Consider the following 16,963-nt stretch of genomic DNA (forward strand, 5'->3'; position numbering starts at 1 on the left):
GGGAGGGGGGATGTGAGGGAATGGAATCCATGAGACGTGTTGCTGGGAGCGTAAATTGGTGCCCCCTTTCTGCAGGGTACGCCTCAGTGCCTCGAAATGTCCCACCACATGATGCCCTCTGACATGGGCACCAACCCTGGCATTCTACCTACATCCATAACCAGCGGTATTTGTAAAGATTTGACTAGAGAACTGTCACCAGTAAGTGCTGCCAACAGCCAGGAGTGATGTGTCCCATGCTGGGCCCGGCCTCCCGCAGGGCCCTGCCCCGCATCAGCCCGGCCCGCCCCCACGTGTGGCCCCACGCTGCCTCTCCCCTCCGTGGTCAAGACGGGGACCAGTACCATGTTCCCAGACTTAGCCGTCGGTTGTTATGAACCGGGGAGGATTTGAACCGTCCCCGCCTTGACTTTGCTTCCAACCAGGAGCGTCTGGGGACGCAGCTGAGCAGGGCTCTTGTGACTGAGAAGCTGAGCGGTTCTCACTGTCCTCGGGGGCTCGTGGCTGCTACGCTGGCCAGCGTGGGTCTAGGGATAATGCCGCCCCCGGGGGGAAATTTCCAGTAGCGGGGGCTCCCGATCTCAGAGGGCTCAGCAAGCAGCTGCCGAGCTGCAGAAGAGCGCTTTCCCGGACACGGAGGCTGCCTGCTGTGTCATGTCCACAGGAAGGACAGTCCCTCGTGTGCTGGCCGGGTCCCAGCAACACGGCTGCCGCCCTCTCCCACCCCCTCCCAGTCCGGCGCCTGTCCATCACCTCTCCCGGCTGGACAAGTTCTGGGGTGACCCGCCCTGGGAGGATGAGTGACTCTGGGCATGGAGGGAGGAGTCCCTTGGGGGCTGGCCTCTGACTCTGGCATTCCCAGTAGCCCAGGGTAAGGGGTGCCAGGCCTTCTGTGGGCAAAACGTTTCCTTCTAACAGGGGTCTGAGCCTCCCACGGCCGCTGCGACAGGTCACTGCCAACTTAGGGTTAACACCACATGGACTGATTCTCAGTTCTGGGCTCAGAAGTCCTAAAACCCCAGAATGGGCAGGGCTGGTCCCCCCAGGGCCCCCCGCTCCGGCCTCTTCCTGGCCTGCGGCGCCCCCTCCATCCTCACCGCCAGCAGCGCAGGGTCTGCCCATCTTTGGGACTCCCACCCTCTGCCTCCCTCTTGTGAGGGTCTCATGAGGACGCCGGGCCCCCCAGGAACCCAGGGTCACCCCCACCTCGGGGGCCGTGACAAGGTCCCTTCTGCCGCGTGAGGGGACATGTCCCAGGTTCCGGGGGGGGGGGCCAGGATGGGGACATCCTTGGGGGACATTACAAATAATAACAGCTCCCAAATTCTTAGCGGGTTCTGGAAACTGTTGTGGTGCATTTGCAAAATCAGCGGGTAAGGAAACAATGGCTTCTTGAGGTCTTTCCAAATAACGTAATTGCTGAGAGGCGGCTCCCCTCGCGTGGAGACGGTGCGCCCTCTAGGGGCAAGCAGCCAGCCCTGGCCCCAGGCCCCGGCCCCACCTGCTCCCATTTTGCCAGAGACCCCAGCCTGGACCCCTGAGAGGACGCAATCCGATCCCACTTCCCACACAGAAGAAAGGGCTCTCAGGGTGCACGAATCAGGTGCCCCCAGCCAGAGCTAGTTGGCAGGAAACCCCTCTCTGGTTTCGCTCTCCTAATCTACTCCGCACAAGGGTCGTTTTCTGGCTCCCTCTTGCACACAGCAGAAAGGCAAGAGTTAAAATCGTGTTTAAGGGCTGGGAAAAACGCTCAGACAGAACAGAAATGGGAGAGGGAGCGTGCGCCTGCCTCAGTTTCCCAGTTCTGACCTCCCCACCCAGGCTGTACCCCATGGAATCCTAACCTCACCGATTCTGTGCATCTGTTTAGCCATTTGGGGGCACTTTGGCGAGCCACGAGCCCTCAGCTGCTGGGGACAAGGGCACCCCGGGGACAAGGGCAGGGACATGGCCCAACACCAGGCCCTGAGGCCAGGGAAGTGGAAATGACAAGCGGCAGATGCGGGTACAAAGATGGCACAGTGTATTCTGATGCTCGTGCGGGAAGAGCTGTGGGCAGGGAGGGTGGAGAGGAGTCCCTGCCACCTTCCTTGACCTGGCTGCGCTGTGGGGACAGCCCACAGCCCTGGGGGACACAGTGGTCACGGTGCTTGGCCGAGGTTTTGCACTTAAAGGGAGCTACATTCGATCGGAAGGGGCCTCCTCGAGCTGGACCCTGGGGGTTTCCAGAAGGACCGAGGCCAAGGTCGTGTTAATTGCACTTATTGGCGTGGGTGATGGTGCTCCTCACTCCTGCGAGCACCCAACACCCAGAGGTACTCCGAGTCGGTGCGGTCCACACTGGAAGGGTGCCACGGAGAAGGCCACCGAGGACGCTGCGCGCGGGCGGGGTGCAGGCACAGGCAGAACGGGGCTCCGGGGGTCACTTCAGCGTGGCCCAGACAGGGCCCTGGCCACCCTCCCAAGGTCCACGGGAGACAGTGCTGGGATTTGGGTCTCATAGCCGCACAGGGCCACGCAAACACAGGGCTTCCACGTAAAGTTGGGCAGGCATCTGCAGAAAGGCTAACTCCAGCTAATCATTTGGCAAAATTCAAAAGGTTCCAGCCCGGGAGGGGGGTTCCACGGGAGAGTCATCCTGTGATATTCATAAGGGAGAGGCGACAGTTTTCTAAAGGGGAGGAGGGCTCACGGAGAAAACTCCAATCTCTCACGATCCATGAAGGGGCCCGGGAAAGCTGGGGAGCGGGCGTGGGGTCCCCGTCGTGCGAGTCGTGAAGCGGACACGGGGCCCCCGGGCGCTGGCTGCACGCGGTGGCTGGTCTGGGCCGAACCACAGAGCAAATGCTAGTGGTTCACAAAGTGCATGTGCCCAGGTGCTCAACACGCAGAACCACGGAGTTCAAGTTCGCCGCCTGTCAAGGAGACGGGCTCAGGATGGCCGCGTGCAGACCCACGGCGGCTGCCCACCGGGATCGGAGAGGACTCCACCCCGGCGTTCAGTGCAGTCTCCACGGCACCAAGCTCGCCCGCTGGCTGGGCTTTCTATAAAGCACGGGTCCATGTTCTGGAGCCGTGGCCCTCGAGCGTGGGTGTCCCCTGGGCATGGCCTCGGTGACTGCGGGCCCGAGGGGCTCTCAGTGGCACATCCGTGCGGTCATTTCTTTCTGTTAAGAACAAGCAAGATGTCAGGTATCGACACAAGGGGGACGGAAACCACACACAAATGGAAAAGCAGGGGATCCGGTCTCCAGGGGCCCGCAGGCCTCATTTAACGCCAAACCTTACAAACAATACGACAGTAACAGTGTGCTGTGGGAAGGGCCAGAGAGGCAGTGTCCCGGCCCATCGAGGGAGCGTGGCCCCAGCAACGCAGAAACGACTAACTGCCTGCATGCCAATAAAACTTTATTCACAAAACCAGGCGGTCAGCCCGGGGCCACAGTGTACTGATTCGTGCCTTCTACAGTCGACTGGACACTGCAAGGAAACTTCCGGAAAGCAGCCTGGAAGTAAAGATGAATACTATGATACACCCTTTAGACCCGGTGATGGCAGCCTCGAGAGTCTGTCCCGACAAATGAACAACAAATGCAAAAAAGCTGGACATGAAGGCATCCCGCCACGTTCTACAAGACAGAGCCCGGAAGCCTCGGTGCACAGGGCAGCCGGGCAGATCAGCACCCACTTCGTCTACACATGGCCTGGGGAAGTCACGAGCTTAAGCGCTTTATCCTCTGCCTGGCGCCAGAAAGAACTCGAAGCACTGGGCGTCTGGGGGGCTCCATCAGTTAAGCGTCTGCCTTCAGCTCAGTTCATGACCCCAGGGCCCCGGGATGGAGCCCCGCATTGGGCTCCCTGCTCAGCGGGGAGTCTGCTTCTCCCTCTGGCCCTCCCCTGCTCTGGTGCGCACGTGCGCTCTCTCTCTTTCAAATAAATAAAATCTTTTTTTTTTTTAAAGATTTTATTTATTTATTTGACAGAGAGAGACACAGCGAGAGAGGGAACACAAGCAGGGGGAGTGGGAGAGGGAGAAGCAGGCTTCCCGCCAAGCACGGAGCCCGATGTGGGGCTCGATCCCAGGACGCTGGGATCATGACCCAAGCTGAAGGCAGACACTTAACGACTGAGCCACCCAGGCGCCCCTCAAATAAATAAAATCTTAAAAAAAAAAAGAAAGAACTCTAAGCACTGATGTGGAAGAAATGACAAGGAGATCAAGGCACTAAGTTAAAACAAAAAGAGAAAAGCAAGCAGATCACAAAACTGCAGGTTCCAATTTGTAGTATTTTGTAAGTAATACATGGATGGAGGTGACCGTCACATAAGAGTACCCATCGTAAGGCGAACAATTCATCAGCATTCACAGCCACAATGGCGTGTACCCTTCGTCTATCCAGTTCCAGAACATTCCACCGGCTCGGAGTAACCTCCTCCCCATTAGGCATGCCTGCAGTAACTTCAACTCTGGGAAAGTCCACTGACAGGCAGAGCCTGCAAGGACCCAGAGAAACTGGGAAAGGTTGTGTGGAGAGTAATTCAACAACTGTTGAAAACTGGGCAAGAATAGAGTTCAAAGACCTGAATCAGTGGAGAAATCCACAAAAAACAAGAAGAAGAAAAAAAGCCCACATGGGAGTCCTGGGGTCATGCAAAGGAAGCCGTGGGGACCCCCAGAGTGATGATCTCAGTCCCCTAGCAGCCAACCCGCTGGCCCTGGAACATTCTAGCATTTCCGCGCCTGGGGAGATCCCCCCACCGGAATGGCCCTGGGGGGCTCCGAGCACCGGCCTCACCGGGACCTCCTGGGGGGGGTGTTCTCCACCCTTGTCACCAGTGGTGGTGGCAGCTGGTGGGTACTTGGAGAGCAGCCACCTGACGCCTCTGACCTCACAGGTCCCACTAAGAGCCCACAGCAGTTTGGGAGAGCGGTGGGGGAGGGGCCCCAGGGAGCCATCTCGCTGCCTGAGTCGCCCCATCTCTGGGCTGGGGTCGACACGGCTCCAGCTGCAAATCCACAGCCGGAGGGTGGGTTCGAGGGTGCCGTGGGCTGGGACGGGGGCTGGGGCGTGCCTGCCAGTGGGGATGGGGCTTCATCTGGGGCGATGGAATGTTCTGGAACTAGAAGGCATGGTGATGGTTTTAGCATCTTGTGAATGTATTAAATGCCACTGAATCATTCAGTTCACAACGGATGATTTTAACTTATGTGGAGTTTACCTCAATTAGAAATAAATCATTGCCTGCTCTCCGGCCAGGCAGTGAGGACGCGGGCAGGGGAGACGGGGATGCCCCGGGCCAGCCCCCCAGCCGCTGCTGTTTACGGCACTGGAGACCCCCCCAGTGTCTCCCACAGGGCAAGGGGGGCAGCCGCAGGAACCTCCCTGGGGAGCCCCCCAGGATTCAGGGCCTCTGCCTCTCGCAGGGGCCGGGGTGTTCACGTGGGCAGCCACATCCCCACCGGGCCCGCCAGCAGGAGCAGGGAGCAAAAGGAACCCAAAACCACCCCAGCGGGTGGATCCCACGTGCCGGGAATCCGAGCGGCACCCCCTCCATCTGCGGCCACGCCCAAGGTCGCCGTGTCACAAACTTGGGCCCAAATCCGAGGAACCTACCTCGGCTCACTCTGTCCGCTCCGGGCTGCCCGGACCCAACGCCCCCCGCCCCCTGCCGCCCCGCTCACCAGCGGCTCCAGCTCCTTGGTGTCGATGAGGCCGAACTCCTTGACGAAGTAGTAGAAGTGCTTGTAGCAGGTGTTGACGTGAGCCTCGGAGCCCATCTGCGCGATGCGGTCGAAGTGGTGGATGTAGACGTGCACGAACACGCGGAACAGCCGTGACAGGATCTTCTTCACCACCTGCAGGAAGTTCTTGGGGAACGGCGTGCCTGCACACAGGGCGAGGGGCTCAGGCAGGCTGGCAAGCACCCCCACCCCGGGCCCTGGCCTGCGGCCCTCGCGGACCGGGGACGCCCTCCCGCCGCGGAGCCAGGACCGCAGGGGACATGCCGGCCACACGCCTCCCCATGGGACCCGGGCCCGCGTCAGAGCGGGCAGCGCCCCCTCCCTCCCCTTCCCTCCGCGTCCGCGGGCCGGGGATCTGCGAGCCCCACCGTGGGTTCTGGGCCCTGGGCATGTATTTCTGGTTAGGCTTATTTCTCCTAATAAAATGGGGCAACCCGTAAAAACGTATTTTTGCCGTCTGACATCTTTCACGTGGTGCATTTCTCCCCATCTCGAGCGCGTCTTTATAACGTCACCTACGTTCGAGCGACGACACAACTTAATTGTGAACGTGCACACGTTGTAACTCCTACTGTGGGTTTAATGCTCCGTTTTTCCTGACTGTGGTGAAATGCCCCTATGGGGGGTCCCCGTGCCGGCCCCCCCGGGCGCAGTCTGTGTGTTAGGCACCCCCTGCCGCCCCGAGCACGTGTCTGTCCCACGACACAGCCAGGCGCAGCGAGCACCAGCAGGTGGCTGCCGGGGCCTGGGAAGAACGTGCGAGGGGCCGCGGGCTAACAGCCCGGGGGGTGCACACGGAGATGCCCGCTTGCGGCACCTGGACGGCAGCGAGCAACGGGGCGCACGGGCCAGGTAACGCTGCCGAGACGGGCCAGCCCCCGACATGGCAGAGCCCGCATGGCTCCTCTCCAACCGGGGCAGGCCAGCCGGGTGTGGAGCCGAGGGCAAGCGGGAAAGAAAAGGCTCTCCGTGAGCTGTGCGGGACGGGTCCGGCCAGACCCCTCCTCGGTGTCTGGGCCCGGGTGGCCTCTCGGCCCAGAACAGTGGCACTTGTATTCAGTCGGTGCTAAGCATCTCTGAATGGTGACCAGGGCCCAGATCCTGGGCCGCTAACCCCGTGGAAGGTTTGCTCGGCATCACTGAGACCTCTGAGTTTTCCCTGTCACTCGACTCTGCAGAGATGAACCCCAACGGTCGTCCATGAACTCACATTTGTGGGAACCTAAGGAGCAGCTACTGTCCTTGCAGACCCCTGAAGGCCACGTGGTGGGAGGTCCCCTCGGGGGGTGGGAATCCCTATGCACTTGGGTCCACGACTGGTGGATAAAACAGTGTAAGCTCAGAAAGAGGGTCAAGCCCACGGGAAGCAGAGAAAGGCGGGATGGAATGCCTGGGTCAGCTCCAGGCCTACACGGGGCCCGGGTCCGACGCTGACACTGCCCTCTGTGTCCCCCTCCCAGCCGGGCAGCCACCAAGGGCAAGCTTGGGTGAAGGGGGAGCCCGGCTGGGACGGGCTCAGAAACGGCCGCTGCACGGGCTTGCAATGATACACAGGGCATGCCTGGCCCGCCGCTGGCTTTTATAAATGAAGTTTAATGGGGGCACAGAGCCACCTGTTTGTTTACAAACGGCTTCTGGGGTCTTTTGGCCTACGGTGCAGATCCGAGTGGTCAAGACACAGACTGGCCTGTGAAGCCGGAGAGATTCACCATCTGGTCCCCGTGAGGACAGGTGTGCCGGCCGTCGGTCTAACATTAAGAGCACAGGCCGGTGGCTTGAGGCCTAAGTGGGTGTACAGGTGTGAGCAGAACCAACACGCGGGCCGGCATGTAACGTGACCCGTCCCCTCTGCCAAGCCACACATCTGACCCTGAGGCGAGCCCAGCCATGATTCTCAGAAGCACCAAGACAGGAAGCAGAGAGACACGGCTGCCTGTGGGAAGCACATCGTTCTGGCCACCTGGCTGGGGTCCTGGAACAGGGCCGGCAGGTACGGCCCAGGCCAGGCCGGCCCCCCGATGTGAGCACGTAGGAGAGGCCAGGGGTGCTGAGAGCCCGAAGAACGGCGGCCTGGCCTCAGAGTCCCGTTGGACGGCCGTGTGGCCCCTGCCCAATTCCTTTTCTCTGCCTCTCACCAGCATCCAGTTTGGTAAACTAGGGATTCACCTTCCATGGGCGAGGGGCAGGCGCGGCGTCTCACGTTCTGGGGTGCTGACCCCTGAGGAGCTGGTGGGACTTGCGGGGATTCTAACAAGGCGGGGAGTCAGACGACGTGGACTCCAGGGCTGCCCCGCGGACCCGGCAACCTGATGGAGGGACCACTGGTAATCCCAAGTTTGGGAAAGGACGAGTCTGGGGTGGCTTCTCCCCAGATGGCCCCTGAAAGCCCTCTGCCAGTGTCAGCCCTTTCCCGGTGCGGGCGGCGAGGGGGTGCCCCAGGGGAGAAGCTGGAGTGGGTGCAGAGCTGGGCCGGAAACCTGTTTGCCTGACCGGCGTTCCGGGACGCCACGTCAACGCCGACGGTGACAGTGAAAGCCACGTCTGCAGGGAGTCTCCCAGTGCTACTGTCACAGACCACCACCAGCTCAGCGGCTTAAACGACTCATGCATCTCTCACAGTTCTGAGCCCATGTCACTGGGCCGGGGTCGAGGTGCCGGCAGGACCGTTCCTCTGGAGGCTCCGGGGGGAATCCGTCCCCTTGCTTCCTCTGGAAGCTGCCAGCATTCCTAAGCTCATGGTCCCTTCCTCCTTTCCCTGCTGTCAAACCACCTTCTCCTCTCGTGTGTGCAATCTCCCCCTGCCTCCCTCTTATGAGGACCTTGTGATGACATTCAGGGCTCAGCAGGATGATCCAGGGGCGTCTCCCATCTCAGGGTCCTTAACTTAAAGCAGAATGTGTCCCCCACACGCAGGCACATCCCTTGGGCAGGAACAGGAGTGAGGGGCCCACACGTGCAGCCCCGGGGACGGACCCCAAGCCCACGACGCTCAGGGAGGGAACCAGACACAGAAGGCCACACGGGGTGTGTGTCCACGTGGGTGACACGTCCAGAACAGGCTCATCCGTGGACGGGAAGGTGGCTTGTGGGGGCGGGGGCTGGGGGGGTATGGGGAGGGACTACTCTGGGGAAAGGGATTCCCTGCAGGTGATGGAATGTTCTGGAATTAGATAGTAGTGAGTTGCACAACTCAGTGAATGTACTAACAACCAAAGTCAACAGACCCCGGGGACACTGGGCTCAGCGAGAGGAGCCAGACCCCGAAGGACACATCCCGCAGGACCCCACTCCCAGGAGGTCCCCAGAGGAGTCCTGTCCATGCAGACAGAGAGGAGAGGATGGGAGCCGGGACTGGGGCGGGGAGTGGGGATGACCGCTGATGGGGACCAGGTTGCTTTCGCGGTGGTGGAATGTTCCGGAACTCTGCGAACGTATTCCTAAATGCCACTAAACAATACACTTTAAATGGCCTGGCGCCCCCCACGGCCCCGCCCGGCCCCCTGACTCACCGACGTGGGTGGGGAAGAGCTCCTCGTTGTTGATCTGCACCTCGATCCAGTCCATGAGCAGGTCCATGTAGCGGGGGGCCGACAGCGCTGTGGGCTTGCGGAACTGGTGCTCGTCCTGCCAGCGATACTCGTACTTGGGGCCGCCCGACATGACCGGGCAGGATTGCTCCGTGCAGCCGTCACCGATGGTGCCGTAGATGAGGTTGACGCGGTTGAAGAAGTCCACCACGTGCACGGCCACCCAGTCACTGAGCTCCTCGCCAGGGGGCAGCTGTACGGCCAGCTTCAGGTCCAGCCCCGCGTTCAGCGACGCCTGGGCCTTCTTGTGCAGCTCGAACCGCTGGGTGCCCGGCTCGAACTTGCGCTTGGGGCGGAAGGTCTTGTCCTTGTTGAAAACTTGCTTCAGGAAGGGGTTGGACATCTCGGCCCCCTGCCCGGTCAGCGCGCTCCCTGGCGACGCCTCTGCAGAGGGGCCCGGGCAGGATGTTCGCGTCAGGTGGCAGCCGAGGCGACGGAGATTCGCTGGGCCCCAGGCCCTCGCTGAGACCTGCAACACAGACAGGGGAGGACCTGTCAGCTGTTTCTGGAGACCCCGCTCTGGAAGCACCAGGGGGCCGGACTGCGAGGCTCCCAGGACTCGCGGTTTTCAGTTTCACCAAGACAGCACCCGTTCCTCCGTGGACAAATTGGTCCATGGCGGGTCCCAACTGCCTCAGAGCAGAAGACGCGGAGACAGCTCCCGACAAGCCAGAGCTGGAGGCATCTCCCCCGTGCCCGGGGGCTTTCTCGTACAGCGGGACGGAGTGTGGAAATCCGCACAGAGGCTAAGGGGGCCTGCAGCGGGTTCGTGGTGGCCTCCGAGAAGAGAGGCCCACGTCCCTGGGACCTACAAACGGGACCTCATTTGGAGGAAGGTTCTTTGTAGACGTGATTAAGGATCTTGGGCTGTGCTCCTTCTGGATCATCCAGGTGCCCCTAGTGTGACGACAACTGTCCTGGTAAGAGGAGACACAGACGCGCGGGAGAAGGCTGCATGAGGGCGGAGGCAGGAGCGCCGTCCCCATGGCCTCTGAAGGAGCCAGCCCTGCCCACACCCCGGCTGGGGCACTGGCCTCCAGAGCCGAGAAAGGGTAATTTCTGTGTTCCCGCATTGCACCCAAATCTCCTTGTTGCATCGGGGCCCACCCTAATCCAGGACGCCCTCGTCTTGCTGCCCGAGGACGTGTGCAAAGGCCCCATTCCCAATGGGCGGACATGAATTCTGGGGGGACACCCTCCACCGCATTGCCCGTCTCAGAAGCCTGGACGAGCCCGTCTGGGTCTGGCCTGTCCAACACGGGACCACGGCTCCCGGGAGCGTGGGCCGGGCTGGGACAGCGGCGGCTGGGATAGGGGAGGCCGGGCGCCGAGGGGCCGGCGGGGTGGGGGTCTTGGCAGTTCACCAGGCACACGGCACTGAAGGGGAAGTCTGCAGACAACGGGGAATGGAAGGACCCGCCGGTGGCCCCACTCCCCATCGCACGCCCTGCGCCCAAGTCACCGTCTACGTTACAGCAAATGCCTGCCTGGTTTCTCTCTGCTTAAACTGTGGGGTTCATCCCTCTGATTCGGGACTGCTGGTTGTCAGGCGGCCCGCCCCTCCAGCCCCAGCACGCTGCTGCAGCAACCCACCAGACCTAGGGCTCCTAGCAGCCTGACGACAGAAGGTTCTGCAGGTTCCACACCTGTAACGGGACTCCTGGGGGCTGCTGCCTCTCCCGGCTTCTGGGGGCCCCCGTCCCCCGCCCCCCACTTCTATGGGACGCCCCTCACCCCCCGGACCCAGGGCGGCCTCCGCAGAGAGTGCCAGGCTCGATGTCAGCACCTCGGCCAACGGCGGAGCCGAGCGAGCCTACGCGGGGTCCCCGGGACGAAGCTGTCAGGCTGACAACAGGGGCGCCCGGCTGCCAGCAAGCGTGCGGCAAGAGCTTCGTCCCGACTGCCGCAGGCGTGGCTCCCGAGAGCCGGTGCCTCTCCACGCGGGAAGCAGCGGCAGTGTGTCCGTGCTCCTTCGCCTACTTGGCCGACACCCTGCGGCCAAAGGCCAGGCGGGCCCCCCATGCCGGCGATGGCGTTCCAGACGCCACACGAAATGTGCCAATGGCTTAAACCGGTGCTGGGGCCGGACTGTCCCCGCGGCTGTGCAGACCCACGGGGCGCTTGGGGCTGAGGGACTGCAACACTCGTGCAGGGCCTCGAGAGCTGGTCCTCCTGGGGTCACCGAGGGGTGTGGGGCCGGATGGGAGGCGGCAGCAGAGATGGAGCGACCCCCCCGCCCCGCCCATGGCTGCCCAACCTGGCCAGCGTCGGCCTCGGCCTCGGTGTGTCCCCGGGACCCCTGCTCACAGGGCTCAAGACGGCCCGATGTAGCCTGGTCAGGGGAGAGGACATGGTGGGAAGAATAAAGGCCCCAGAGACCTCCCCATTGTGGCCCCGGGACCTGGGACGTGTCCCCTCACACGGCAGAGGGGACCTTGTCACGGCCCTGAGGTGGGGGTGACTCTGGGTTTCCGGGGGGCTCGCTCTCTCGCTTCACATCCTCACGAAGGGGAGGCAGAGGGTGGGAGTCCCAGAGATGGGCGGACCCCGCGCTGCTGGCAGTGAGGATGGAGGGGGGGCCGCGGGCCAAGAAAAGGCCGGAGCCGGGTCTCCCGGAGCCCCAGGGGGACCAGTCCTTCCTGTGCTATTTTGACTGTGACCTCCAGAACCGTGAGATGACAGATCTGTTTTGCTTTAGGCCATGAAATTTGTGGTCACTTGTTACAGCAGCCCCGGAAACCCCGAGGAGCCAACAGTCCCAGGCTACGCAGGGCATCCTAACGAGCACCGGCTACAGCAGCTGTGAGCGACACCAGCCAGGCCCTGGGTACACGTGGGCCCGAGGCCTCCCCTTCTCTGAGCTGACCGGCGAAGCCCGACCACCTTCTGGGCCCAGCTGTGCAGCAAGTGTGCTGGGAGGTCCGCTCGAGGCAGCATAAACCATGCAGAACACCGGAGATGAGCATCAGGGACAGAAGAGCCAGCCAAGGACAATGGGGCCAGAGGGACGGGAGAGACCCCAGCGAGAAGGGGAGGGAACCACCACTCTCCATGAGAACGGCTGTCAGCACGAAGGACAATCACCAGGGCCCATGAGGACACGCAGCAATCGGACCCCTCGTGCGTGGCTGGGCAGAGCCTAAGACGGGGCGGCCGCTGGGGACACAGCCCAGCAGTTGGACGGGGCCGCCTCTCGGGTGCACCCCCAAGACAAGTGACAACAAACGTCCACACAGAAACTTACACACTTCGCAGCAGCACGATTCGTGATCATCACCCCAGGGTGGAAACAACCCAAACGTCCATAGCAGGTGACGTGTGAACAAGCTGTGTCCCCCACGCACCGGAGCGTCCCGCGGCCGCGAGCAGGAGCCAGGCGCCCACACGTGCGGCCCCGGGGACGGACCCCGGGCCCACGACGCTCAGGGAGGGAACCGGACACGGAAGGCCACACGGGGTGTGAGTCCACGTGAGTGACTCCAGGCAAGGCCCGCTCTGAAGCAAGAGGGACGCGGGGCCGTGAACACAGGTGCTTTCACCTGCTTCCCCACAGCCGCTCCCGTCACTTCCTGCCGCGCCCGCTCCCGGCCGGGCACTTCCTGGCCACCCTCCGAGGACGCGGCCGCCACACCGAGCAGAAGGGAACACGGGCCCGGACCGGGTCTGCCCCCTGGGCCCTGCTAACATCGGGGTGTCCCGGGCGCTGTGGGGGGTGAGCAGCACCCCCAGTCGTGAGGACACCGCCCAGTGTCCCGTGGGGGCAGAGTCAAAGACCCTGCATTAAAGACAGTGACTCGGCGCTACCCGGTTAAGGATTAGCTCCGACACCGGACAGGGAGGGCCTAGAGCTCGAACCCGGGGCTGCGTGGGTGGAGCCACCACCCTTTCTGCCAGGACACACGCCACCATGGCAAAGCAGCTGTCCATGAGCCAGGCGTCCATCGGTCTCGCCCCAAAGTCAGGGCCAGCTACCCCCCGGGCCGGGGCCGCTCCCCTACTGCACCCCTGCACACACGGGTGGGGGTGCTTTCCAGGTCCCAGGCCCGGGCACAGGCCCAGGCACTCAGGGCCTGGATGGTGGGAAGGTGGCACCTCGGAGCACAGGGCGCAGCCACACTCGCCCCCCTGCAGCCCAGGGCCCCTCCGCACCGTGGGCGGGTGCGCTGGACAGGCCGGTGGGGACCCCGGGCCCACCTGTGACCGATCATGGCCAAGCAGCCTGCCTACCTGCCCCGGTGGTTAATCTGCGAACTTGGCCACTCTCAGGCCACCCTGGGTGCAGGTCAAGGGGCAGCAATCCCCTGCGGGCCAACGGGAAGAGCAAGTCATTTGTGCCCCCGCCGCCTGACAGCAGGGCTCGCGAACTTCCTCACTCACGGTCTCATTTCAACCTGCAAACACCCCTCTGCTTGAGAAGACGAGGTGGGGGTTGCGTCCTTCGTCCGGCCGGGCTGGGGCCACCGCGGCTCCTGCCGAGCGCCGCCTGATCCCCAGGCTCCTCACGTACCCCGCAGCTAAGCTGCACCCAGGCAGCAATCCCGGGACAGGGGAAAGGCACCCGCCACTGCCCCGCTGTTGGGGCCTCTCGGGGTGGCTCTGGGAGCTTGGCCTGCCACCACGTCACCTGGGGACCTGCGACCCGCACAGAAGCGGGCCGTGTGGGATGGGAGGGGGCCTCAGGGGCACGAAAGGGTCCGCGTGCCTCCATGGCAGGGACCAGACGCGCACCAGGCCAGTTCTGGAAGATGGGGGGAGGGCTCACAGGCCTCATGCTCGCTCTCTGTCTCCTCCCAGAATGTGCGAGGATTTTCTGCAAAACTCCCCTGATGGTTAGAATTCCCCTCACATGCAAAGGGCTTTCTATGGGGACACACGCGCCCCACGGCCGAGGGGTGGCCAGCCACCTCAGCGTGCCTTTGCCTTGAGAAGCGCCGAAGGAGGCGACCCCCCATCGCCTGCCCCCGGCCCTGGTTTCTGGCTCTCCCCAGACACATCCGAGGACGGCGCAGGGGAAGGTGGGACGGGCTTCTGGGGGTTCAACGCTAAGGGCTCCGCTGGTGGCCCAGGTTCTTCCCTCAGACGAAGGTGGGCGGTACTTAGAAACTTCTAGACTGATGAAGGTAAGATGACAAAACTCCCCAGCCCCAACACACAGCCTCTTCCCCCTCTCTTTTTCTGAAAACCAAACAAAACACAGTTTCTCCAAGCAGCTGCCTTGCATGACCCTCCCGGGGAGGTGCAGCGAGGCGCCTACCACTTCCTTCCGGTGCCTCCACATCCTGCCTCAGCCGCGGCCGCGGCCCCGCTCCAGGGACACTGCGCTGGAGCGGGGGGCCTAGACGGACAGGCCCCAACCACACAGGTCGGCCCCATGTGTTCTAGACCAGCATGCAGACCCTGGCTCCCGGCCGGGCAGCCGAGTGTTTGGCTAGAAGATGCTCGAAGCCCAAGGATCAGTCCTGCCCAAGAAGGCCGCACCCCAGAGTGTCTTCCACCATCTAAACGTTGATTTTTAAATATCAGCACTGCTCCCTGGGCAGGAAGCCACCTGCCGTCCTGCAGGACTCACAGGAAGGTGGCTCCAGCCCCCCACCACGGGGTGCGGCGTTCTGTTGGCACTTGGCCCTCATGTCTTTGCTTCTGGGGTGAAGTTCCCCAATTTGTTTTGTAGGAAGGCAGGAAGTGGTTTGCTGAGACCACACCAGGCCAGGTGCTATCAAGGGGTTCTGCATACTTCAGCCCTCATGACAACCCTTTTATTTTATAATCAATTGTGATATAATTCACATACTGTAAATAGTATACAATTTTAAAGTATACAATTCAATGGCTTTTAGTAAAATCAGAGTAGGGCAAACATCACCACAATTCTAGAACATTCTCATCACCTCAAAAAAAACCCTGTGCCCATCAGCAGTCACTCCCCATCCGCCTGTTATGGGTTGAATCGTGTCCCCCAAAACATACCACCGGCACCTGTGAATGGAACCCTCTTTGGAAATAGGGTCTTTGCAGATATAAAGATGAGGTCACACTGGATAGGGTGGTCCCAGCCGATGACAAGCATCCTTATAAGAACAGGGAAATCTGGACGCGGACACACGGAGAAGTGGGCCATGCGACCACAGCGGCAGAGAGGGGGTGACAGGTCTACAAGCTGAGGGGCGCCTAGGATTACCTGGGACCCCCAGAAGCCGGGAGAGGCGGGAAGGACGTCAGAGTCAGAGCGTACAGCAAATAGGAGGGGGGCCTGGATGCGAGCCCAGGTGTCCTGTGCCTCCCACCTGTGCCGCACCAGGGCGGAGGCAGCGCTGGGTGCACGCAGGCCCACACAGACTCTACGCCTCCCCCTGTGCCTCCTCCACCACGGGGACAAATACTGAAATACTGTTTGACAAAACCACGTCACATGGGGGACAGCCAGCGAGCTGGCAGGGATGCCGGCGTCAGCTTGGGAGCTGCGCCTCTTCGCGAGGCCCCCGCCCGTTTCACCAAGCAGAGGCCTGCACGTCAGGAAGGGCAGGGCATGAGAAGCAGAGCCCCTCACTGCCGTCCAAACACGGACTCCCCCACTGGCTGTCCAAGCTTCCTTTTAGCAACAGGATGCTCAGGACCTGCACTTGACTCTGCAAAGACCCTTGTCTGAAGGGGACATTGCGCATCCACAGCAGGCCAGGCCCGTCCACTCACGGACTGCACTCTCTCCAGGGTGCTGTGCCCAGTGCCCAGCTCCGCTGGAGGTCTCCCTGGGGCCACTCTGCCCCCAGAGAAGCTGGGCCACGTCTGGGGACCCCTGGGGTGCTCCTGGCATCGAGCACACGGGGCCGCGGAGGCTGCTCATCTCCCACAGTGCCCGGGACGCCCCCGCACAGAGTAACCCCGTCACAGATGTCTTATTTTGGACTCAGGAGACGCAGAAGCGCCTGTCTCCTTCCCAGAATCTGGTTTCTGAAGCTGGATTTGCCTTTTTTGCTTAAGCAATCTGAACCTCAAAATTCTAGGAAATCAGGAACAGGGCTCTCCAGCTGGGGCACATCTAAAACTTCCCCGAGTAAAAGCCCAAGCTCTGAGCCAGCTGCTTGGGGAATTTTTGTTAAAGCTCCATTTTACGAAGCACTGGAGCACCGGAAATATGATTAATAGCTGACTTTTCACTGAGCTGTCTTGGCTTGGGAGCGTCTGTACATACGAAACAAACGGACTAAAACTGTTTAGAAAAAAAAGTTCAGGAACTGGACTAGCATTTCTGAGAACTCCCTGAGGAAGTAAAATAACCACTTTTGCTTCTGCTGAAAGAGAGAGAGAGAGAAGGGAGGTGTACCTAGAATTCAACTCGCCAGGTTACTTGGGGCGCCTGGTACACAAACACTGTGCTCATCAGCTTTTGAGAGATGTAAAGATGAAAAGGACGTGCTCTCCCTGGAGGGAGGTTCAAATAAAAACTATCGAGCCAGGCAGAGACACGGAGGAGCCTCAGCGGCACGTCCCTGGGTGAGAGCAGCCGGGCTGAGAAGGCCGCACACCGTGTGGTTCCGGGTCTAGGACGTCCTGGAAACCGCAGAACCGCGGAGGCGGAACGAGGATCTGCGGTGGCCGGGGTGGGGGAGGGTGACTGGGCGGAGCACGGAGGGTC

General features: G+C 61.7%; 1 protein-coding gene across 2 annotated transcripts in view; it reads right to left on the bottom strand.

Annotated features, from left to right (window-relative positions):
• Positions 1–2,000: 2,000 nt before the first annotated feature.
• The window catches only part of MOB3A (MOB kinase activator 3A), a 16,713-nt gene continuing 1,750 nt past the window's right edge, over positions 2,001–16,963 (bottom strand). Inside the window, exons 2-4 of one of the 2 annotated variants that reach the window (XM_006743698.3) lie at positions 9,253–9,799; positions 5,684–5,886; positions 2,001–3,167 (exon numbers count right to left, since the gene is read on the bottom strand). In XM_006743698.3, coding sequence (XP_006743761.1) covers positions 3,138–3,167; positions 5,684–5,886; positions 9,253–9,673 — 654 coding nt within the window. In that variant the 5' untranslated portion in view covers positions 9,674–9,799 and the 3' untranslated portion in view covers positions 2,001–3,137. Of the gene's footprint in view, positions 3,168–3,391; positions 3,507–5,683; positions 5,887–9,252; positions 9,800–16,963 lie in introns of those variants that run through there. The other variant, XM_081830409.1, reaches the window with a different exon arrangement.

Source organism: Leptonychotes weddellii, chromosome 1 (genome assembly GCF_054177405.1).
Source record: "Leptonychotes weddellii isolate Sample4059 chromosome 1, ASM5417740v2, whole genome shotgun sequence".
In the NCBI taxonomy this organism is placed as follows: Eukaryota; Metazoa; Chordata; class Mammalia; order Carnivora; family Phocidae; genus Leptonychotes; species Leptonychotes weddellii.